Genomic DNA, 23,590 nt, shown 5'->3' on the forward strand with positions numbered 1-23,590 from the left:
GCACCTTGCACATACAGACGTGTTTGTGGACCTTTCCGTGAATTGCGTTTGTACAACAGCTGAGCTGCTGGGATGTGCCCTGCTGGGGAGGGGGCAAAGGCTGGTGTCTCCCCCACCACAGGAGCCTTTGCTGGGGAAGTGAGGGAGCTCCCAGCGTGTCAGTGTGTCAGCTGGCCTTTGGCCTCTCTCCACTCCTGCCAAAGCAAGCAGAGCTTTGCCCTCTCCATGGGTGCAGACACGATCCGAACTGGTGGAATTGCTCAGAAATGTGGAAAAGAAATGGGAATTCCCATCCTTAGCACCCATGTCATGGGCTTTCCACTCACCTGGTGTCATGTGCACCATGTGCTCTCGTGCTTGTGTCCCCATGGGCTTTCAGGAGGGTCTCCTGGCCATGGGTGGTGGGACTGTGGGGTTTGTATCTCCTTTCCTGGGACACCATCTCTTGCAGTTCCGCAGCAGAGCCCGGCTGGCCTTGAAGTTTTGCCAACAGCCATGTGATTTGTCTCGGGCTGGACAGCACAGGCTGTGAATCCAAGATCAAGCGTCCTCCCAGGCCAGCAGGTTTCAGCCCAGAAAAGGCATTTTGGGTCAGACAAGAGCATCTTCCGATTGCTCTTGCAGGTGGTTTTGGGCTGACCGGAGCTCACAGATGTATATAATGTGGGGGGCTACCAGGGAAAGGTGAGAAAGCTAGTTCTAAAGTGGCAAGAAAACTTAAGCACTAAGAAACAGGGCCTTGGCTCAGCCTGCGGGGATGTCTGCCCTCGGGGTGAGGGGTGTCTGCAGAAAAGCCTTTGGCCTTCCTGATAGCAGGTCTCCGGCTTGCGCCGTTCTCGCCCCCGTGTCGTCGTCCCCCCTGGCATCCCGGGGGATGCTTGCGGTGCGGTCCCCGCCGTCGGGGCCGGCTCTCGCCGCCGGCGGGAGTCGCACCGGCAGAGGGAGCTCCGGCCGCGTCCTCCGAGCAGGGGGGACCGGGGGTACCCGCGGTTGCGGGGCGGCCGGGTCACCCCCCCGCACCCCCGCTTGGGGCCCGGCTCCCCTGGCAGCTGCTGGCCGGGATCGTGCCCCAGCCCAGCCCGGTGGCGACCTGCTCCGGAGGGGGTGGCCCCTTGCGAGGGGCTGGGAGGGGTACACGGCGGTGACCCACATGCGCCGAGCCCAGCAGCACCGTCTCCGTTCACAAGCGGTGGGGGCCAGGGTGGGGGGAAGCAGCAGGGCGAGGATCTCGGGCAGGACCCCCGGTACAGCGGCGAGGAGCGGAGCCGCGGCACGCGGGAGGGCGCTGAACCCCGGGCTACCGGGGGCTGCGGCACGCCTCGCTCCCGGTACCGGCTCCTGCTGCCCTCGGCACCTTGGCCCCGGCGGGCCACCCTCGCCTGGGGCTCCTGCCCTCCGGCAGCGGGGTCCGAGCCCCACCATCTCCTCCCCCGGCCCCGTCTCTCCCCTCCTCTCTTGCCGCTCATTGCCTCCCCCTCTCCCCGCGTAGCCGCGGGTCCCACCGGGGTCTGCTGCTGCCTAACGCGGCCCAGGGCTCCCCCCCACCCTCCCCTCCAGCGCTCGGCGCTGCAGGTCCCCCCCCTCCCCCCGCGGCAAGGTGGGTGGGGGGGGCACCGACCCCCGGCCGGGTGCTCCCCGTCCAGACCCGCCGGGGGACCGTGGCTGCTCTTCCAGCTGTGCTGCCCGGACTGACACCCGCGGCAACCAATGGGAAGGCGCGGAGGGGCCGGGAGCGAGTCCCTATTGGCGGCGGGGGGAGGAGGAGCCGGGACTTGAAGTTGGAGTGAGGGATCCAGCTGTGCGGAGCGCTCGGCTCGGCGCGGCCGCCCGCGGGAGCATCCTCCGTCCCCGGGGCGCCGGGCAACAACCCCCGCCCCCGCCGCCCCGGGCAGATGTTGGGGTGCGGAGGGGGCAAGCAGAGGTGCTAGGGCGGCCCGCCCCACGGGTGGGGGCCAGCACCGGCAGCGGGGGCCGCCCCGCCGCCTTCCCTGCCCGCGGCTTGCCCGGGTCGGGCCCCCCGGAGGCACGGCGAGGAGGAGCTACGGAGCCCGCAGACGGCAGGGCAGGGCGAGGGGGGCGGCCCGGCCCCGGAGGGGGGCGAGGAAGCGGCTTGTCTGGCCATGCCACCCCGGCGCTGAAGCCGCCCCGCCGCAGCCCCCAGTCCCCCGGCCCCGCCATGGCCGCGCCCCTCTAAGCGCCCCCCCGGCTCGCCCCGCTTCGCCTCGGCTCCCCCCGGGGCCGCCGGCCGGAGGATGGACGAGGATGGACCGCGAGCGGCCGAGGAGGAGCCGGAATCGGGCAGAGCCAAGACTTTCATCCGCCTTAATGACCTGTCCGGGGCCGGGGGCCGCCCGGGGCCGGGGGACCGGGAGGCGGGCAGCGGCGACTCGGAGGCGGAGGCGCTGCCCTACCCGGCGCTGGCCCCCGTCGTCTTCTTCTACCTGAGCCAGGAGAGCCGGCCGCGGAGCTGGTGCCTCCGGCTGGTCTGTAACCCGTATCCTTTGCAGGTGCCGGCGGCGAGGTAAGCCCCGCGGCCCCCTCCCCCATCTCCCGGGGCGGGGGGCACCTCCCTGCTGGAGCCCGCCGGGTGATGGGGAGGGAGCCGGGGTTTGGGGGCACCCATCGCCCTCCGTCCCCGGGGTTGGGGGCCACCCGGGCGGTGTTCGCCCCCTCCCCGGTGCTCGGCCGGGAAGTTTTCTGGGCTGTTGCAGGGGGACGGTGCTCCCCTTCCCCGGCCGCCCCCCCCCCCCCCGTGATGCTCCGGCTCTGCCGCGCCGCTCCACGGGAGCCCCGGGGGGCCCTTCCTCGCCCCGGGGAGCGGCTGCCTCCAGTGTCCCCCCTCCCCCCGGCCCACGGAGGGACCCTAACCCCAGTCTCCCGCCCCCCTTACAGAACCGTTTTTTCTCCCTGACACCGTTTCTCACCCATTTTAAGCTCCCCGGTCCCTTTCCCGAGGGTTTTAACGGGGGTGCAATCTGGGGGGTGGGGTGGGGGGAGGTGGTGGTGTTGAGGGGATTGGTTTGCTGCCCGGCTTCAGGGTCCCTAAATAATTCACGGCATGCGAGGCTGGCTGAAGTGCCCGCTCTCCGCAGTCCCCTGGGGGATGCTCCTTGCTTGGAGGGGTCCGGGCAAGGTGGGGATCACCATCCCCGGGCTGTCCATCGGCCAAGGGCCGCTGCTTGCCGGGTCCTGGGGTAAGCCGTGACCCCGCAAAGGCATCTGGTCTGCTTCCCGACTCCCTGTCTGCTCCGGCACAAGCTCTGTGTCCGAGCTGCTTTAGTCAAGTTTAAGCTTTCAAAAGAAGGGGGGGGGGGGGGGGGGGGGGGGATAAAGAAATAGAAAAGACAATAGAAAAATTGCATCTTGCTATGGTCTTAGTGCCTTTAGAGCCTCCCTTGGAGCTGAGTTGCAACCAGCACACGGTTTGTAGCATCACAAGTGTTTTACCATCCCCAAACTCCAGTTCCATTTATTATTTGCAGAAACAAAAACCTGAAAATGAAATAAAGCAGGGGCTGGTGTGGGAGATGCAGCCGCTGCCAGGCTGAAGTTCCTGGGTCTGTGCCTCTCCGCCTGTGCAAAAGGCAGGCGAGTACGGACGGGCACCAAACCCACATCTGGAGTGGGAGAGGCTGTGTGGTAGCGGGGAGGACATGTTACATTGTACAGAGGGCCAGAGTATCCCGTGCGAGTCCTCCTCCGCTCCGGGTGTGCGGGAACTGTTAGGAATTGCATCTCGGCTGAGGTCGGTGCACCCAGGAAGAGTGGCGAGGGTCTGCCGGAGTTGTGAATATTGTTTTACTTGAGTTTCAGCAGTAATTTATCTGATAAACAGGCTGCCTTCTTTCCTAAAATGTCCCCCAGGAGGGGAATAACAAGATTTCTCTTCCCAGTCATGAATACTCCCAGCAGTTTTCCCCCCAAATCTCTTTCACACCAGCGAAGCAGTTCAAAGCTGTGTTTATTTAAGCATCTTAAGAAATCTTGCAACTTCATGAAGCCTTGTGTTTTGGGAAGAAATATTAACGACAGGCTACGAGTCAGTGTGTTCTTATTGCCTACTGTGACTAATTGTTTATGACTGCTGATTTAAATGTTTTCAAGTCTCTTTTTTTTTTTTTTCCCCCCCTTCCTAATGATGTTGTTTTGAATCAGGTGTTAACACCTGCATGTTTTTAGTTGTTTTCAGTAAAATCTGTCACCCCAATAATGGCTTGAAATGCATCTTCTCCTTCATGGCTGCAATTACAAGCAGATTAACTTTTGTCCTTGGAAAATTAGTGATATTGTGGGCACCTGCGAGCACCGCTGTGAGCAGGGGATGAGCATTAGGTGCAGCCCCGCAAGCTGGGATTTTCCTTGTCGCTAATTTTTCACTTGTTACTGACAGAGAAAGGTGCTTGCCGGGAGCCCAGGGGCTACAGGGGACGATGCTGTGGGTCTCTGAGTCGTGTGTCTGCATGCAGCTGTTTGTTTTCAGGGTCACTGACCCAGAACTGGGGGAGTTTATTTAGAAACAACACAAAAAAAACCCAGTTCAGCCTACGGATGAGAGGAAGGCAGTGGCCAGCTTGGCACCCACACTGCATCCCATCGCTCACTGGGCTGTTCAGCAGAGCAGCATCTTGCTCGTTCCTTCGGCTCTCTGCAGCCCGACTGCTGGAGCTGAGCCCATTGCTTGTTTATATTTATTACTTTTATTTTTTCCTTTAGTGTGGTGGGCCAGTAAAGCAGCTCTTCTCAGGCTGTAATCTTCCAGGAATTGTGTCCTGGTGCTAAAACCATATAATCACGTTGCTGGAAAGTCTTTGTTGCCACTGGCTGCCCTGGAGAGGAGTGATGGTGCTTGGGCTCACGTGGTGAATCCTGCCCCAGGGGGTCTGGGGTTTTCGTTGGCTTCTGCTGCGCTCTGGGTGGTTTTTACCTTTCCGTGGGTGAGGCTGGCTGCCTGTGCGGAAACTGGAAGGGAGGGCTCTCGTGTGAGCCGTGCCTGTGGAGATGCACGCCGTGCCGGCTTGGCGAGGCAGGTTTGCGGTGCTGTAATCTGGCTGATAAACTTTGCTGTCGATGAGGTGTTGGGAGGAGGTGCTGGAGCTGCTCCTGCCCCGGGAAGGGCAGCTTGTGCCCCTGGGGTGCAGCTGTGGAGCTCCTGGGATGCTGCTCTCCATCCCTGTCCAGGCAGCTTGCGTGACCATGGTAGCTGAGGCTGGGATGTGGGGTTAGGAGGACAGTGATGGTTGATGTGCCGAGTGCCCGGCAAGGATGCAAAGTCCTGTTGAGGCGGTTTGTTGAGCTTTTCTACTGTGTTTCTATTCAGAGCATCCTCTGCCTGGGCCAGGGAGGTTTCTCCCTTGTTGCCTGGAGCAGAGCTGGGAGGACCTGTGCTGCTCCCTTGCTCCTCCCCTCCCTTAGGGCTAGAAAGAGGTCACTGAAGTTTGTCCTGATTCAGAAACACTCTAGAGCCTGAAATCTTGGGGTTTTGACTGTAAAACTGTATCAGTCCTGCAAAGCTGTCCTCCCCCTCCACTCCATTTTGGTCCTTGCATGAAAACCCAGCTGGGGCCAGGCATGAAATGCGATGGAGACCTGGGGGGCCATGGCGAGCCTGGCTCCCCACCTGTGTGTTCCCCTTGGCTCTGGGATAAGAGGCTCTGCCCCTGGTGAGGACCGCCTGGGACAAAAAGGAAGGAGCAGGGTCACTGGTGGGATGTGTTTGATGGTCACAGTGCTAGACCCACAGTTTTGGGGCTGGGAAGGGCTGCGGCGACAGGCAGGGTGTCCTGGTGTGCGTGCCGGTGAGGCAGCGAGAGGAGAAGCCAGCATTTCTGGGGGTGGAAAAAGAGGAGGCAAGCTGGTTACTTGACTTTCACTTAAAAAAATAAAAGCACCATGAAGGCTGGGAGGATGAAAGGCTGTAGCAGGGTCTGTGCCAGGCTGCTCCTCTGATCAGAGACAAGAAACGAGGCTATTTCTTGAGAGTTGCCGAGTGATTGAAGAGCAGGGGTGGAGAAAGTGGGGAGGATGCTACCGCTTGGTGTTAAGAGCTCTGAATAGGAAAATAAGAGTGTAAGTGAAAGGGCCTGTGATCTCTATTGTAGTACTGAAATCTGCCTCTTCCCTGCGTGGTGTCTGCCTGCAGAGCGCTGCTGCCTGGAGAGCAGCACGCTGGCAACTGGGGGAGGGGGGGCTGCAAAAAGCTGCTGAAAGGTGCCGTTCTGGGGAGACACCCCCAAATGGGTTGAAATCCCATCTTTTCCTCCCAGTTCAGAGGCTGAAGGGCAGCTCCGTGAAAGCCCTGGCTGGGGAGGGGAGGTTTGGGCAGCGCTGGCAGGAGTGCTCCCATCGCGCCTGGCTGCTCCGGTGTGTGGTCCCTGGGATCTGGGGTTTGAAAATGGCTTTAGGAAAGAAACACGTCTCGATCCGGTCACGGCAACCAGCCCTGCCTTCTCCCTTTGGTCTGCAATAAAACCCAGAGGGCTCTTCCAGCAGCCTTCTTGCACGGCTCCACTCACTTCCCATTAGGCTCTACTCACTTCCCGTTAGCGAGAGGTGGATGATCAAAGGCTCCGTCCTGGGGAGCTACTGAGTGCCCCCAGTTCTTGCTGGAAGTCAGCAGAGCTGCAGATGGCCGGCGGCGTCCAGGAGCGGGCCCAGAGCCCTCGGGGCCTCACGCCAAGGCATAGCTGAGGTTTTCGCCGCGCTGGAGCTCGGCACGGTGCGGCAGGCAGCGCCGGCCTCGCCGAGGGGGCCGGCCAGCCCTCGCCCGCTGAGCTCGCCCCAAGCCCCGTGGGTCTGTGTGCCAGCACCGCTCCGCATCGTCCTGGCCGGGTCCCACTGCACCGGAGCAAGGACCCTCCTGCGTGGTGGGGACGAGAACCGAACACGCCGAGTTGTGCTGCGGTTTGGGCTTCCCAACACTGGCCGCACCTCCCGGAGCGCTCCCTCCTGTGGGGCGGGCAGTGGGCAAGCAGGACCCCCGTCACCTTGGGGGCACTCGGGGTCCTTGTCCCTTCCACAGCTGTGCCAGCTCATGAGGGTGCTGTGTGTGCTGCTATTTGAAGGGTTCAACTGTGGCACAGAGTTAAAAATATAGTTTCTTTACCAAAAGGGTGTGTTTTGAGGGGAGAGTGCACGCTGTGTCCTTTAAACTTTGTTACGCTTGTTCCAACGCCGCTTTTGGGCTTAACAAAGCAAAGAGCTTTGGTTTGAGAGGTTGGGTCTGAAAGGGATCTTGGTTTGATTTAAAGCCCCACAAAGGAGTCAGGATCTATTTGCTTCACCTATGTCTGATCTGTCCCAGGGCACCTGAACTTGTTTCTTTCCTGTGACCCGGTTCACCTGGCCGGTGCTTCCCGCCCCTCCCTGGGCAGAGGGAAATGCCGCTGCTGCGGCCGAGCCTCCGCCAGCTCTGTGCCCCTTCCCTGGCTCCTGGTGGGAAATAAGAAGCATGACTTGCCAGGCTGGGGGCTCCCACAGCCCCTTGTCCACCCCAGCTGGGATGGAGCATCCTGCTGCTCCCTGGGCAGGTGCTGGTGCATCCCTGGGCTCACGCCAGCTCCTGTGCGAGGATCCTGGAGAGAAACAGGATCCATCACCTTTTATCAAGGGCAGTGTGAAGGTAGGGTCGCTATTTCTCTCCTCCCAGGGGAGAAATAAATGCAAAACCTCTTCCCTGCTGTTCACAAACCCTTCGGGAGCTCAGCAGGAAAGGCAGGCGGTATTCACCTCCTGGAGCTGGGCACAATGGCCAGCATCCCTCTCGTTGCTCTCTCCCCAGCAGAGCCAGGAGCCGCTCAATCCTGATCTAGGTAATGCATCGCATCTCACCAGGGATCTCTGGGCCCATCCATCGCCCGGCCGTGCCGGCAGCCGGGCGCTTCCTTTGCTCCCTGCTTGTGTGTGTGTTTTTTAAGGAGATTCTTCTGTGAATTCCCTCTTCCAGGCTGTTGTGTCACATCTGGAAGTTTGTGTAGGAGTTTATCCAAGCGCTGGAGTACAGCGCAGCTTTTTCTCATTTAAAAATCATAGGCTGGCATTTTGAAGAGGGCTGGCGGCTGGGGGAGGGAAGGGGAGAGGGAAGCTGTCTGCCAAAAAGGAGACTGGAGCAGAGGAATCGTAATGACTTCCAGAAGTTTTCTTTCTTTCTTCCTTTCTTGCTTTCCCTCCCTCTCTCCCGGCGCGCAGACAAAAGGCTCGGCCTCATGCAGTTCATGGTTATGTCATCCCGGCGCGGGGAGCCCCGGCTGGGAGGGGTGGCCCCGTCCTGCCCGGGGACCCTGCTCTGCTCAGGGACGGTTCTGCTTTGGCTTCTTGTAGGAAATCCGGAACAAGGACTCCCGTGCAGGGCGGCGGGGGCCGTCTCCAGAGACCTGCTTTTCATTTGGGGCCAGGAGCCAAGGCAGGGTGGCTGAGAGGGGATCGCAGCCTCTTCCCCAGCCCTTGTGCCCAGGACTGGGGGGCACAGACAGGCGGGAGGTAATTCAGGATGGGGCTGGACGACCCCAGCTGCCGCTCATCCGTGGGGACAGCGCGTCTCCCAGCCGATCTGTGCAGACTCGCTGCTCTCGACTTGATCGGCTTTCATGCTCTCTCCCCCGTTCAGTAGCACTGGGTGTTGGAGCCAGGCTGGAAATGCCCAGGATTTTATGATGCATAGAAAATTTTCTGCTTTATTCTCCCCCAATACCCCCTGCAGATGTTTTGGCGTCATGCTGAAAAATGCTTCTTTCCCATTTTTACTTTAAACTCTCTTTGACTTTTTCCGTGCAGAAAAAAACCCAAGTTTTGATTGCCCCAAGTTCCCCAGGTCTCTCTCAGCTCTCCTTTTCTTTTTCTACTGTTTTGCTGGAAGGGAGCAAAACCTTTGGCCAAAATGAACCTCCCTGATGGTGTTTTCATTTGGATCATGAAATCATTTTCCCTTGGAAGAGAAGCCCTGGGGAGCCTTTGCCCCCGGCGGCTTTGCTGGCCGCTGTGGATGGGGAGGAGGGTCTGGGGGAGCGGGGCCGTCTGCGGGAAACCGGGGAGGCAGCATCCGGAGTCAGGTTGGGAGGGCTTTGAAGCTTTGCTGTGGTTTGGAGGGGGTTGAATTTCCTAGTTAATTAGGAGACCTAAGTGTTTCTGGGTTTGTTTCGAGGCCAGATCGTGGCTTTCCCTTCCCCGGCGCCTTGGCTCTCTGCTGAGCGACCTAGATGTGAAATATTCCCTTTGGTTGGTGATGCACACGGAGGTTTCCCCCAACCTGGGTTCATTTGGCTTTGGCTTTTGCCAGCCTTGGCCTCTCACCCAGGAATCTGGCCTGGTGCTAAGAAACAGAGAGAAAAAAAGAAAAAAAAAAAAAAAAGGAAATTCTCATGGTTTTATATAACGGAGTGAGTAACGACCGATCGTGCTTTGGGATGCTCTCACATCTGCTTCCTACCAAAGCCCCAGCAAAGAGGCTTCGAGCAGATGGAAAAAGCACATATTTCAGCCTAGATATTTGCTGAGAGAAGCTTTCAGGCTCGATCTTCGTGATGACTGCCATGGCGCTGGTTACTGCCTTACGGGAAGCGGGCTGTCGGGGTGCCAGGAACAGCATCGCGTGCCTGAGGTGTGGCGCGGCCTGGCGGGTCCCGGCGTGAGCCCTAAGCTGGGGCCGCGCACACGTGTGTGGGACCAGGAGGTGCCCGTGACTCAACCCTCAGAAGTTCACCGGTTAGTCACAAGTAGATGGAAATTGCCTGTTGGTTTGGCTCTGGCGCCTGAAACGTGGTTGTGGTTGGGATTTCTAACATGTTTGCTAGGTGGAAGGCACTGGCTGTTGTTTGGTGATGGTGGGGTCTTTTGTTTTTTTTTTCTTGGTCACTCGTGTCCTCCTTGCTTTCTCTCTCCCTTTGCCGGAATGTGAAACCCCAGGGTGAGGATGGGAGGGGGCTGAAAATGGGAACAAAATGCTAAAGCAGGTGATGGGCAAGAGCTGGCAGCTTGGCACAGACAAGCTTATAAAGAAAAGGGGATTTATTTACTGTAATCCAGATGTTTGCCCCACACTTACAGGGTTCCTGATGCAAAGCATCCTTATTTATCTCTAATTTGGGTGTTTTCCAAGAGATTTCCCCTGGCGCATCCACTGAACCAGCCTTGAGATGCTCGCTAACCCCAGGGGTGAAGGCAAACCCGCAGCTGGCGGTGGAGGAGCTGGTTGAGGGGATTCACAGGGATTCAGGCACCTTGGCAGCCTGACCTCCCCAGGGGTTTTTATGCCTTCAGGATTTCCTGTGATTCATAACTTAATCAGGTCAGGTTTAGCACTCACTCCTCCTACGGCGTTATTGACTGCCTCTGCGTGCTCCCAAGATGCTGGTGGCCGGAGCAGCCCAAGGCAAAGCCCTCTCCTGCCCAGATGGTGGATGGGATGTGTTAATGATTTCTTAATTCAATTAGAAAGTGCTTGTTAACCCACGGCAAGGCTGAAGGTCCCTTCTGGAGGGCAGGGCTCGCCCCCATGCCTGCGACTCCCTCTGCCCAAACATTTATTTGGAGTTAAGCTGCCAGCCGCGCTATGCAAATATAGATATTAATTGTGAATAAGGTTCATTTTTTAGCTCTGTGTTGAGACTAGCCTTGGGAGGAACCTGGCTCTGGGTGGGTGGTGGGGGGCGATGCCTTCAGGGGCGGGGGGCACAGCCCCTGCGGCTGGGTTGGCCAGATCCTGCAGGAGGGAGCAAACGTCTCTGCTCCCGCTCAGCTCCAGGGTCCGTAGGAATAAAATGTTCCTTCTGCTGTGGGTTGAATAAGGCTTTCAAGTGCATTTGATGGGCTGCACTTTAACCAGCCTCCTCCGCATCGGCATTAGCTGCTAATAGCCTGAAACCTGGGTCCGGGCTGGTGGTCCCCGTGCCTGTGTTGGATGCAGAGTATCTTTAATTTGGGAACCATTGTGTCTAGATAGCCTGGCTGTAGCAATTCTACCTTAACGGGAGAAAACAGAAACTCCGGTAAGAATGATAAATAACGGAGCCCTGATGCTCCATTGAATTAATGCTTATTTGGGCAGACAGGGAGGAAAGGAATTAAATTAATATCTGACTTGTAACTGCTACTGTATGTGGTTATTGACTTATCTTGCTTTAGAGGGCCATAAATATGTCTTGGGATATACCCGTGAGACCATAATCTGCTCAGGGTCACAGTGCAGGTCTGTCTCTGATGCTCCTTCAGAGACTCATCCTGACTTCTGGGGTCAAAAAATCCAAATTCCTCTGACAAAGGACCCAGCCACGTGTGGAGGGGAATGTGTTTGCACTCTGCTGTGAGCGTACGGCATAAATCTTGAAGGCCTCTGCCTTGCATAAACCGCTTTATTGTTTGTAATCCTCCGGCCGGCTTGGTGCTGGAGGGCGCGGAGCCCAGTTTGACTCGGGGAGAGGCGAGGGTAAAGCTCCTCAGCTCTCGAGTTAGGATGGAACACAGCTGGAGCCTCGTACTCTCATCGCTCCCTTTTTTCCCTGTGCCTGGGATTTTGTCCCCCTTAGGCCGTCGTTTGGGGGTTGAGGGTGCCTTTGGTGAGATGAGCTGGGGGGGTCTCAGCGTGCCCCTTGGCAGCCCTAGCCAAGGGGGTTGGTATCCATGAGCCTGGGCAGAGGAGTGAGACCTTCCCTTTCAGCCCTCGATGCCGCGTGGATGCTCCGGTCCGGGTGACCCAGTGGATGCGATGCCAACCCGGGATGAGCCGTGGCACCTCAGCAACGCTGGCCGAGGGGCTGGTACGGGGTATTTCGTGGCTCAGCGTGCCCAGGCAGGTGGGTTTCTCAGTGTCCCAGGCACTGGGCTGCTTGTACCTATGTGTACATGGGGTCAGCATCTTGGGAAACTCGTGGTCTGGTGACAGCATGGTCCATGCTGACCTGTCACGGTCCCCTCTCTTGCGAGGCCGGAGCTGGTGCTGGGACGTCCCTGGGTGGCAGAGCTGCAGCAGCCTGTCCTTCTAGCTAAGGTGGACGTTTTCTTCCCAACTCCTGGACTATGTTTCATATAGGGGACAACTCACTGCCTACGTGACTCTCCTTATGGCAGTGCGGGTTGGCCTCATGCTCCGGCACAGCCCATGTTAGCGGAGAAGTCCCTGGGCCAGGCGAGCGGTGCCCCGAGCCCCCACCCTCCCCTCCCCTGCCCCCTGCTCTAGGCCCTGGTGCATCCCCTTGCCTGGGTTGGGCATTGCTACGGTGAGGGTGTTTGTTAGGATGCTTCTATTTTACCAGCCCATCCCTTAGGATGGAGCACGCCCTGTCCCCTCCAGCAACCCCTTCTGTGGGCTCTGCCTCTCGCTTCCAGCCCCGGCCGTTGATGTACAGCTCCTGTGGGAGCTATTTCCCCTGCCATGGGCAAACTGAAGCCCCTTCTCCAGAAACTGCTCGTGGCAGCAGCACAGGGGAATCCTGTCTTTTACCAGGCTGGAGAACAGCGGAGGAGCCCAAGGCCAGCACGGGGTACCCACAGTGAGGGTGGAGATGCTTCTTCCTTCGTCTCAGTAATTGGGCTCTGGCTCCTCCAGCAGCGGATGTTCAAATCTCGCAGCTGGGTTTTGGGCTTGGCTTTTTGCTGGGTTTTGTTTTCTCTTTTTTCGTAGCCCCATGAAACCGGGATGTCTCGGCTCTGGGAGCACAGAGGGTTGGGCAAGTGGCGGTCAAGCTGCAAATCTGGTGGTGAACTAGGGGACAAAAGGATGCACCGAAAGCGCTTTGCTGTGCTGCCTCCTCCTCCCCTCCCCCAAATCCCCTCCTTTTATCTGCTGAATACCTTGATTTTTCTACCTCTTTTTTACTATTGCCTGGGTTTTGCATCGGGGGCAGGATGGAGGTTGGGAGGGGGGATGTGTGTGTGTGATGAAGCTATTCGAGGAGTTGTGATCTCTGCATTTCATTTTGCAGTTCAGCTGGAAAGATCTCGTTTCCAAATACACCCACACACAGGCACAGCAAGAGAGAAAGCAGGCGAGGGAGCTGCTCAAGGGGGATGGGGCGGCGCAGGGGAGGGCTGGGGGCCTGGGGGCCTTTCCCCTTGGTGAATCTGATTCTGTGTGGTCCATTGCCTTTATCTGAGGACAGGAGATGGGAACCTCTCCCTCAACATTATATCTCAAGGCCATGCAGGTGCTTCGCTGCACCCATGGGTGCCTGGCTGCTTTAGTCCAGAGCAAAGGGGGAGTGGGAGCAGCCGGGAGGAGCAAGGGTCCCTGAGCAGAGCCCTTGCCCTGAGCCTGGCAGCGGCCCCGAGAGCAGCCGGGGCAGCTGTAGGGTCGCACACTGCATGTGTGTACGTACACATGTACCCACCAGGGGCTGAGCAGTGCCCAGGCCATGGCGGCGTGGTGGTGAGACCTGCTTCTGCAATGGGGGAAGAACAAAGGCACAGAAAGGAGTCACAAAACTCCGCTCCAAGTGACCTTCAAGCTGAAGTCATCCTGTTTCCAAGGGTGAGCTGGTGCTGGAGTGGCTCCTTTAGCCTGTAACTCCCCATCCATGCCATCTGCCAGCCGGGTCCTGACTCCAGCTCTTGATTTCTGAAGGAGCTGATGGTGGTGTGGATGCATCCCCCAGTGCAGGGAGGGATGGGGTTAGCGGAGAGCAAATGAACCTTCATCCTGGTGGGCATCTAGGTGTGCAGCAGCAGGTAAACGCGAGGGGCTGGCTGAGAAGCCAAGCAGATGGGGGACTCGGGGGTGGAAAGTTTAAAAACACCTCAGCCTGCCTGGGCTGCAGGCTGACAGCAAGCACCCATCTAAGGCAGCATGCCGGGGGGCTAGTGGGGGCACCTGCCTGAGCCCCCTGGTCTGGGTTCTTCCCTGGCTTCAGTGCTGTGGAGCAGCTTGGGGTGCTGGGGTGTGCGGGGGAGCGCCCCCCCCCGCAGGGTGCTGCCACGGGTGCCCGTGTCCCCCCCAGCTCCCCTCTGGGCCCCTTGGGTGGATGCTGGTGGCACGTCTCTCAGCTTGGCCCCCACGCACAGAGTCTTCCCGCCATCCCTTCGGGGTCAGTGCGTGATTTTTTCCATCGCTCCAAAGAGGCTGAGCTCATACAACAATATTCCTTGGGCCAGCACCGCTCCTTTTTGAAGTTCCTTGTTTTGGTATTCCTCAAACTTATATCCTCAGGCACGAGACACAACACCCCTTGGCACCGGAGGCTTTTCCCCAGTGCCGCGGCTTCGGTTATCCCCAGCATCCCACTGCCTGGTGAAACCACCACCTCATCCCTGAGCCGCCGGCGGATGCCATCCCCTCCCAAACTCACCGCAAGGCTTAAACGGTGGTAAAATAGGATCCTCCGGCCACCTCGGCACGCCGCAGCATGCTGCCCGGGCTGCCGGGGGAAAGGCAGCCGCCGAAGCGTGCTCCCGGCGGTGTTTGTCTTAGCCAGGGGCCACGGCTGCAGCCAGGTCTCTGCCAAGGAGCGAAAATGCCAGAGCAGTGAGTTTATCCCATGGTGTTTGATTTGTGGTTGTGGTGGAAGTCGGGTCAGGAGTAAGTGTGGAGGATAAGGCAGAAAAAAGCAATTTCGAGACGGTCAGAAAAACATCTCGTGGTGCTACGAGTTGGGATTTTCATTTTATTTTTCCTCCCCCCGCTGCTGGCCGCACTGGCTGCGAGGTGAAGTTTATGGGAGAAATAGTGGCGGTTCCGGGAAATATTTTGCCTAGCTCGTATTGTTGAACTTTATTTTCTTTTTCTGGCAGCGGATGAAGGAAATGGGAACACAAACAGCTTGGCCAGTGGGTTGTTGGTCCAGAAATCAGCCTGACCAGCAAGGGGCTGATTCAGCGGGGGGAGAAAATACTCGAAAGCGGATGGGGTTTCATGGCTTTTGTTCTTCTCTCTCTCCATCCTGGCTCTTAGAGTGCTATTAAATGAGGGGTGAATATATCTGAAGGCAGAGGCTGTTAAGGCAAGGATGTCCGTTGATGCTCTTGGCCTCCCGTGCATTCTCGCTGATTAAAACCTTAAATTCTTCCATTTTTGACAAGATTTGGGGTTTCTGTGCCGAGCCCGAGAGTCTCTATGGCAACAGCTAAAGGCAACTGCTATCCCTAACCCTCTTTTTATTTGTAGAGGGAGAAGACGATGGGTGCACAATGCAGGGACACCAATAACTATTTGAACCCCCCTAATATTTGGGGTAACAAGTGCTGGGAGAGGGGTGGGGCTGGTTAAACTGAGATCCAGAGTGGCTTTGTGCCGACGAAGCCAAGGGGCTGGGACCAGCTCTGCCCCGGCTGGGACCCTCTCCCTGCTCCCAGTAAAGGTATTTTTTTGTCTGTGGGAGGGAGCGGGGTCACATCCCTGCCCGCACCCATCCCACCCCAAGGCTGGGGGTTTCCTGCTCGGGTTTGTCGTGTCCGGAGGAGTTTGGAGCCGGTCTCGGGGAGTGATTGCGGCACCGTTTCAAGACGCGATTAAAACCCTAACCTTTCAGGAAAAGTCTTGCAGTATGCAATGGAAAGGAAACCAGCTGGGCTAGATTGAAACATAATAGGTTTTGGGAGTAATTTTTAGAATCCTATACTGTAGGTCTTTCTAGAAAGATACTATACAATTTAATAACATGTTATATTCCTATATGTTATATTTAAATCATCCTATAGTATTGTGTAGGAGGAATCTAATTTTCCACTACAGGGTAATATACCTTTCTATAGGTTTTCAGCTGTGGGTTTTTTTAGTCCAACGGTGTTAAACGAAAAATTATATCCTTCCTAGAAAATCTAACAAAATGATGAGAAAATAATACCTTAATTTATTTAATAAAGCAGGTAAGTATTTTCCATAGGGGTTTATATGGCCGCATAAAAAACCCAAACTCTCTTTGAGCTTGCTGGGGAAGTGGTTTGCGATTGGATAGAGATGGGTTCAGGCATGGTCCCAGCCGGGCAGTGCGAGAGCTGTGCAGCGGGGGCCTGGGCCTGTCTGCGGGGGGATAAAAATGAATAAAAGGTGGGACTTCCTTGCATCTCTATTTCCCCTCCTGGAATGCAGTTAGGAGTTGGAGCGGCGGGTTCAGGGCTGTGATCGGAGCCGGGGCGTGAAGCTGCACTTGGGAGCTGCTGGGAGCGGGGTGGTGCTGGGGGCCGGATCCTGCGCTGAGGGGCTGGGGCTGGCAGCCCAGGTGTCTGCAGGGGCTGGAGGAGGGAGCAAGGAGCGCTCTGTGCTTGGAGAAATGGGCTTTGGAAATAGCAGGCAGGGGCTGTGCTGTGCAGCTGTTTGCAGGAGGGGGAGGAGGGAGGGAAGGGCTGAAAATCTGGTCGTGGAGATGTTAAATGAACCTATAGGCAGTTGCTGTGCTGGTGTGTAGTGAGTAACTGAGCAGCTCTGTGGTCTTGGATGGTCCCACGGGAGCCTGCTCTGCTCGGCACCTTGTTCAGGGCCAGGCTCGCTCGCGTCGCTGGGACGGCTGCACGTGCAGGGGTAAAAAGAAAAGCTGTCGCTTGCAGCAAAGCGGGGTGTCTAATCCCAGATAAACCCCAGCCTTAGGATCTGATTTGGTTTTTAGCTTTGCTTTCCCACGTGGAGGTCCAGGTTAGGGCTATCCGCAGGTCCTCAGGGTGGGTGATGCTTTTATATTTATTTTGTGGCGCTGCCTTGTCCGTAAGGGCTGAGCCCTGTAGTGTTTTTTGCTTGGTAATGTGTGTTTTTGGTCATACGGTCATCTCCAAAGCGGGGCAAAGATGCACCCTCCATGCTGTGCTGTGTGTAGAACAGGGTTCAGTGGGCAGTGGGCGACTGAGCCCTTCCGCCCGCTCACCTCGTGTGCCAGGGTTAGGGTCCCTGTCAGCTGTAACCGCACCCGTAAAGCCCCACTGCCGGGATGTGTCGATAAGACACCCCGCGGGCTGGGGCGTGTGGTGGCCTGCGAGGTGATGCTGCTCTCTGTAGGCAAATGTGGGGCTGGGCTCCCTCTTTATCTTAGCTCGGAGGTGCCCATCACCATGGCTTCGGGGACTGGCCTGGGGACCTGCATGGCCGGGTCCCCCTCCCCAGGCTCCCAGGGAGCTGGTGCCATCCCAGAGAGAGGCGCAGGGGAAGCTGGTGGCCCTGGTCCTTCGAGGTCCCCAGAGGACAAGCGCTTTTTAATAGCCATGGCAACTAATAAGCCCTGCGTGGTGACATCCCCGCCGTCTCCATGGTAACAGGCCGAACATCACATAGCAACATGTGCCTCACGTACCCATGGAAACGGGCCGGGTAGCTTTTTAGCATCACTGCATTAGATTTCTACTCTGGGGGGTGGCGGTGGGGGGTTTATCCCAAGGTGAACCCACCACTGTGGGGAGGAGGGGAGACCTGAGGGGGCTCAGAGGCTGCAGGACCCCGGGGGCTTCATGGGAATCGGGCTCGTAACGCAACCCGGGGGTGCAGCCCAGTGGGATGTTCCCAGGCTGATGAAGATGGGAAAGGTGCATGCTGCCTCATCTTGGGCGGAAAAATGATTCGAATTAATCGTCCGATGGGCTTTGGGTTGCTGAAGGGGGAGAAAAATAAGTGGTGCTCAGGGCTGGAGGGCTGGAAACTACCTTGCCACAGGCAAAATGGTTTCACGGTGGGATAATTGCAGGCACTCGCAGGCTGGTTTTCCTTGCCACGTTTGGTGTCACCTCGTCCTCAGTCTCCCGAGCCGGGGTTTTCCCAGCTGCCAAAATGGGGTGTAGGGGTTGAGAACATCGCTCCTTGATGGGCAGCGTCCAGCAAGGAGGAGGCAGCAGGACATGCGCCGCCTCTCCACCGAGCCCCCCGCCACGGCTTGCTCAGCGCCTTGTTAACTAGCCCTACCGTTTCGGGATAATTAGGGTTAGGAGCTGTCTGGTGTGAGGGGTCTGCAGGGGTTATGCTGTGCATGGTGGGGCCGGGCGGGCTCAGAGCAGCCCCGGCGCTTGTAAAATGCTGCGGACGTCAAGGGGTGCGCACGTGCTGGGTGCAGCGTTTGCGCTGACTCGCTTCAGCAAATGCAGCCGTTTCCCGAGTTCATCCGCTAACAGGCTGAAAATTTTAGGAATTCACTTATTTGGAGCTGTTGAAGCGTTTCTAGCAAATACATTTCTTCCCCTGTTGTTGCAGACCTACCATTAAAAACACATTGCGCGGACACTTAGGAGTATCTCTGGTTTCTGTAAACACTCCTGCAAATAAATGTGATTACTTTGGGAAGGTTACAGGTTTGGGTTTTTTTTAAAGGCTGTGAACTGAGCTGTTTAATATTTTTTTTGGTGAACTTTCAGGCCAACCTTTTCTCTTTTATTTATTTTTCTCCTCCTGGCCAGCGCTCGATTTGCAGGGGGCTGGGAGTCGTGGTTAGGTAACACGTTCAGCAGTGTCCAAGTCCCGCTGGCTTTCTGGAGGACTTAAGCTCTGATTTTGCTCAAGTGCTTTCAGAATTTTACCCGTGGTTTATCTGTTGTGGGAAGATAAATGCTGGCCAAGAGCAGGGCTGGTGCTGTGGGAGAGGTGGTTCCCGCCGGTCAGTTTGGGGTTGTGGGTCTGTCCTGGTCAGGCGTGAAATTGGTGCAGTGATGGATGGACATTGAAGCTGTGGAAAATCTGTGCCAAAGCTCTTCTGGCTGCTGGGGCTGGCAGTGAAGAGCTACCTCTGCAGTTGTGATGTGCCTGTTTTTGCCAGCTCATTGAGGTGCTGGGGGCTCTCAAGGCAGCAGTAGCTGCCTTCCCTCCTTCCCAGCTCCATCCCGATGGGAAATCCCTCCCCTCATCCTGAAATCCCACTGCACATCTCACCCTGTGGCTGTGAGAGGTTGCAGTGCCATCGGTCCGGAGCGCTTTGCTGCCTCTCCTCTGCTGCTTGTGTTGGGCACTTAATGGTTTAGAGGTTAGGAGAAAAAATAAGAGTATCCACAATAAATAGCAAAAGGCAGGAGTGATTTGGCACCCAGGTAACGCACCAGTATAACCCCATTGGCCTGAGCTGCCATGGGCGGTGCGGCTGCTGGTGGCTCTCAAGACTGTTTTCCAGCTCATCTTTTAAAGCAGGACTGGAAACGGTTTCATGTGAAAACCGAGGCTGTGCCGGCTGATTAGCCAGCGTGCTGAGGCTGGCCAGGCACTGAGCCTGGGGCATGCTTTCCCCACTCCTCCTCCACTTAGCCGGCAATTTTGGGTGCAAATTGGGGGAGTTTAGTTATCTTTGTGGTGTCTTGTACTCCTCTTCCAGATTCTGCTGGAACTTGTCAAGGTGGTTGGGGTGGGAGAGCAAAATACTTGATTGTGTGTGTGTGTCTGCTTCCTGCTGGCTTTGCAACCTGGCAGCCTCCTGTAAACAACTTGCTGTTCCCCAGGCAAAGACAAAACCCCAGCCTGGGGAGGTCCTTGCCACAGCCACCCCCAGCTGTGTGTCTGTCTGTCCCCAGCACCGGTTCTCCCTAGGCAGACAATTAACCTGTGATTTTGGGTGGCTTCACTTGGTGCTCCTGCCTCTGCTGGGGAGCTCATTTCTCCTGCACAGAGCTGGTGCCGTAGCCAGGGGTCCTCATGGGTGCCTGTAGCACCCTGCTCCCATCCTTTAGCATCGGAGACCTGGGAAAGCTTTCTTTGGGTTTATTTTAGACCCTGGGCAGAGCTGGGGAACGCAGCCTGCCTTTCCGTCTCTGACCCAATGAAGTCAGCTTTCAGTTTCCAACGTGGTTTTGGCACTGGGCTGAAGGTCCCGGGGCTCCATTCAGCCAGCGGCAAGCTGGTTATAATAAATAAATAGGGAATTGGGGTAAAATCTCCAGCTCTTCTGTTTCTTACCCTGACAAGTGTATGGTGCTTCTGGGATGGGAATTAGCCCCAAGCCATGGACTTCAGCAGGGACCCATGCGCCAGCATCGGGCAGGAGTTGCTCCCTCAGGCTCCTCGGCGCTGGCTCGTCCCGCCGTGCGCGGGAGCCTCAGCGATAACGGCATCAGCGCCCGCCTCGAAGGAGGGCTGCAGCCAGCTCAGCGAGATTTAATTAAATCTGAAATCCCGGCTGTTTTCTCCTGGGCTTTGGGTTAGGATGCCACGGGCCGGAAATCAGTGGAAGGAAATAATGAGAATTAGAGCAAATTCAAGGGCTGTTGCGTTCCCGGCTAGCCGGGGGCTGGAGGCTGGGCGGGCTGCAGCAGGCCAGAGCCGCGCTCCTTTGGGATGCACGTGGCATAGATGGGATAACTCCCGGGGGAAGGCTGTGCCGTTGCTCCAGCCGAGCATCACCCGAATCTGGGATTTGTTCAAACTGGGAGCTCGGAGCTGGGGGTGCCACCTCCAAATTCCCCTTAATGACAGAGCGGCTCCGAGCCTGGCAGCAAACATCCCCTGTAGTAGGTGTCTTGCCCCCCTCCCCCATTTTCTATAGAGGCTCATTAAGGCTGCAAAGAGCCTGACTATAAATTAGCTACAAATGTACAGTTAACGCCAAGCATCCCCAAGGCCAGCGGAGGTATTCTGGTATTTAAACTAGCAGAGCCAAGGGGGTAAGGATAAGGGGAAAAAATAAAAGAGGAAGAAAAAATAAAAAAGGAAAAGCGGCTCTAATTGAGGTCAGTATTTGAACAGCGAAGACCAATTAATGCTCCCAAATCAATAGGTCTGCGTGACTGAACTAATACATCCCCGCTGAGGATCCGTGTACACGCAGTGCCCGGGGTGCTTTTGCCAAGAGCCCGCCTGGGGTGAGCCACCGCCGCGGCGGAGGTTTCGGTGTTGGCAGAGATTTTGGTGTTTGTAGCTCTGAAGGATGTTGCCGGGCTGAAGCCGGGGGCTGGGTGGCGAGGGCATGCCTGCGAGAGCCCCGGCTGGGCAGCTCCTTCTGCCTCCAGCTCACAGGAACCTGCCAAAAGTCCACTTATCCCCCCAAACTGTGGTCCCTACCCACTCTGTCTCCACCAACCAATTTTTCAGGCCAAACTGGTGTGGGTTTCCTGGTTGGGTGCGCTGGCGGTGCTGAGGTGGGGTGCGGCCGAGGTGCTATGGGGCTGCGCTTCCCCTGGGTCCCCATCGGGATGTACCAGAGCCACGAGCATCCCTCCCCTTGCCTTTTGGCCGTCCAAGCCTTGCTGGGGTGGTGGTTTAGCAAATGTCCAGTATTCCCAGACTCTCCTTTTTATTTTCCTTTATTGCTCGTCCAAGAAAACTGTGTGTGCCTGGGGAGAGGAGATTATCACGTTAGCATTAAATACCCCAGGGGTAGGTGGGGAGGGTTGGCTATGTTGTTTTTGCCTGGACTATCTTCCAAGGACAGGTGGCCCGAGCAGCAGCACGTGTTTGTGTAATGTGGCGCCCATGGGTGCAGCCGCGCCGGGCGCTGCGGTGTGCTCAGGCAGCTGATGCCACCCCGGGGAGCCTGTGCTCCCGACAGACATGAGAGAGTGTGTCGGGAAGGAGGCAAAAAATCCTTCTTGTTGTTGTTCCACAAATTTTATATGCTGAACTGATGCATATGGCAGACGAGATGATTTGCCTCCAGGTATGCAGGGAAAGCAATGCGAAGCAGCATCTTTTTGGCAATCCCGTGTCGTAATCATGAGATGAAATTTTCCTGGGGTGGGAAAGGGATGGAGGGGCCACGGTTTGTGCACCCATGGGTCGTCCCATCCCTGCACCGTGGCTGGCGCTGCCTGTGGAGCCGGGTAAGGCTGCAGCTCACCCTGACGATGCTGCTTCTTATCCCCATCCTTTCAGAAGAGGGGAGAAAGTTGCTGCTATTTCCACCGTCTCGCTCCGTTTCCAGGTTAGGAATCCAGGACGCTCCCAGGTTTGCCGGAGGAAGGTGGGGGAAAGGCTGCAAAACCTGGCTGTGCTCGGGGGATTATTTATGGCTGGGTTTGGTGCCGTGTTTGATACCTTTCGCTGCCTCGTTCCCACCTCCCACGGCCCCGTGCTGCAGCTGGGCTGGAGGAGGGGAAGGGGAAGATGCCGTTGGCAGCTCCCACGGGGCCTGATCCTGCCCTGCTCAGGTGGCGGTGGGGCAGACGAGGGTGTTGGGTCTCTGTGAGGATTTCCGCTGCCTGGTGGGGCAGATGTCCTTCCCATCGCATCTCACCTTGCCCGGCCAGAGCAGCGCAGGGGACAGGAGGTTGGTGCCAGTGTCCCTGCGCTGGCTACCTGCGGGGTGACACGGATCCTGGGGACCCCCTACCCCTCCCGCTGTCACTGCTGAGGGCGCGTGGGCAGACGGGATGAATGAGCGCTGCTTTCGGAGATGCTCGCAGCAGGCGCTAACAAGCGTGGCTTGAAATACCTCATCACCGTTAAATATGTGGATTGTATTTTATTTATAAAAATAGTAGGAAAAAAGCGTGTATGCTGGCCAGAAGCGTTGGTGGGAGCTTCCTCTTCCTCCTCCCCTCCCACCACCAGCAGTGCCCCACAACCAGAGCCCGACGGTGAGGATGCTGCAAGTTGCAAGGCCATTGGGTACGCGGGCAGCGGGACGGGTGCAGGATGTGTCCCCCTGTACCGCTCCGGGTGCGGCAGCGCGCGCAGGCTGCTGGGGCTGGAGGGGTGCCAAGGCTCGAGTGCCACTTCAACTGTGCTCCAGCTGGCTCCCTGGGAGTCAGGCGCAGCTCTCGGAGGTGCCCGCGGTCTCGGCATTTCAGCCCCTGACCTTGGCTGTTGTTTCCCTTCGAGCTGGTAGAGAGACTCAGTGAACCAAGCACCAACCCAGCAAGTTTAGAAACAGGCACAAACGGCGGCTTCTCCTTGCCTCCAGCCTCATCCCAAGCTGCGGATGGGGAATGTGATTTATGTTTTCATGCTTTTCTAGCGATTTCTGGTGTGTTCCCACGACTCCAGCTGCCGGGACAGCCGGGGGAGCAGCTGGCTGGGCGAGCTGGCAGAACCGGGTGCTCCTCGCTCCTCCCGGCTGGCCCACGCCTGCCCAACTAAAAGCTGGGGAGAACGCGGAGCTTGCAGGCTGGCGCTGGAGGTGTAGCGGGTGGTTTAGCAAACTGGCATTTTCTAAAATTACTGAGGTTGGTTCCCTGCTGGAGGAATCGCTCGCGCGATGCCGTGGCTGAGCAGGATGCTGTGCGCCCTGCTTCCTCCCCAGCATCGCCTTGCTGCCGGAGAGGATTTCAGCTCAGCATCCTCTGTGGATGGAGGGGCACCGGCGATGGATGGGTCAGGGTGGCTGGCGCCGGGCGGGCTGTGGGGACCCGACGCACGCATGTTTGTGGAGAGCAGAGTGTAAACACTGTCACTTCGCATTATGTCCCTGCTTGCCGTCGGACAGGCGCTGGCAACTGCTGCCTGCACCCACCCTGCCTGCAACCTGAGCCCGGGCGGCCGCGGCCAAGAGCGGGCGCCGGCCAAACCCCAAGCGGCTGCGTCGGCCGCGCTCTGTGGAGCAGCCTCAGTTGATTAAGAAATTGTTGCATAACCTCTAACGAGGCTCCTCGCCTCTCCGGTTTACAGTCACTTGTCTCCCTCCCCTCTAATTAAGCTGGCACGCGGTTCCCCCTGGGTTTGCCTTCCAAGGAGGGCTGCTGCACAGATAACGGGGCTAGGGCTGCTGTGCACCGCCTTGTCTGCCCCAGTTTTGGGTGTCTCTTTAATGCTGGGTCAGTGGTGGGGTTGGGGATGGGGACAAGG

General features: G+C 57.5%; 1 protein-coding gene across 7 annotated transcripts in view; it reads left to right on the forward strand.

Moving 5' to 3' along the window:
- Positions 1 to 1,797: 1,797 nt before the first annotated feature.
- Positions 1,798 to 23,590, forward strand: part of CACNA1G (calcium voltage-gated channel subunit alpha1 G) — a 152,420-nt gene continuing 130,627 nt past the window's right edge. For all 7 annotated transcript variants that reach the window (XM_064466938.1, XM_064466943.1, XM_064466936.1 and 4 more), the window contains exon 1: positions 1,798 to 2,494. In XM_064466938.1, the coding sequence (XP_064323008.1) occupies positions 2,253 to 2,494 (242 nt within the window). In that variant the 5' untranslated portion in view covers positions 1,798 to 2,252. The remainder of the gene's footprint in view (positions 2,495 to 23,590) is intronic.

Source organism: Phalacrocorax carbo, chromosome 16 (assembly GCF_963921805.1).
Source record: "Phalacrocorax carbo chromosome 16, bPhaCar2.1, whole genome shotgun sequence".
NCBI lineage: Eukaryota > Metazoa > Chordata > Aves > Suliformes > Phalacrocoracidae > Phalacrocorax > Phalacrocorax carbo.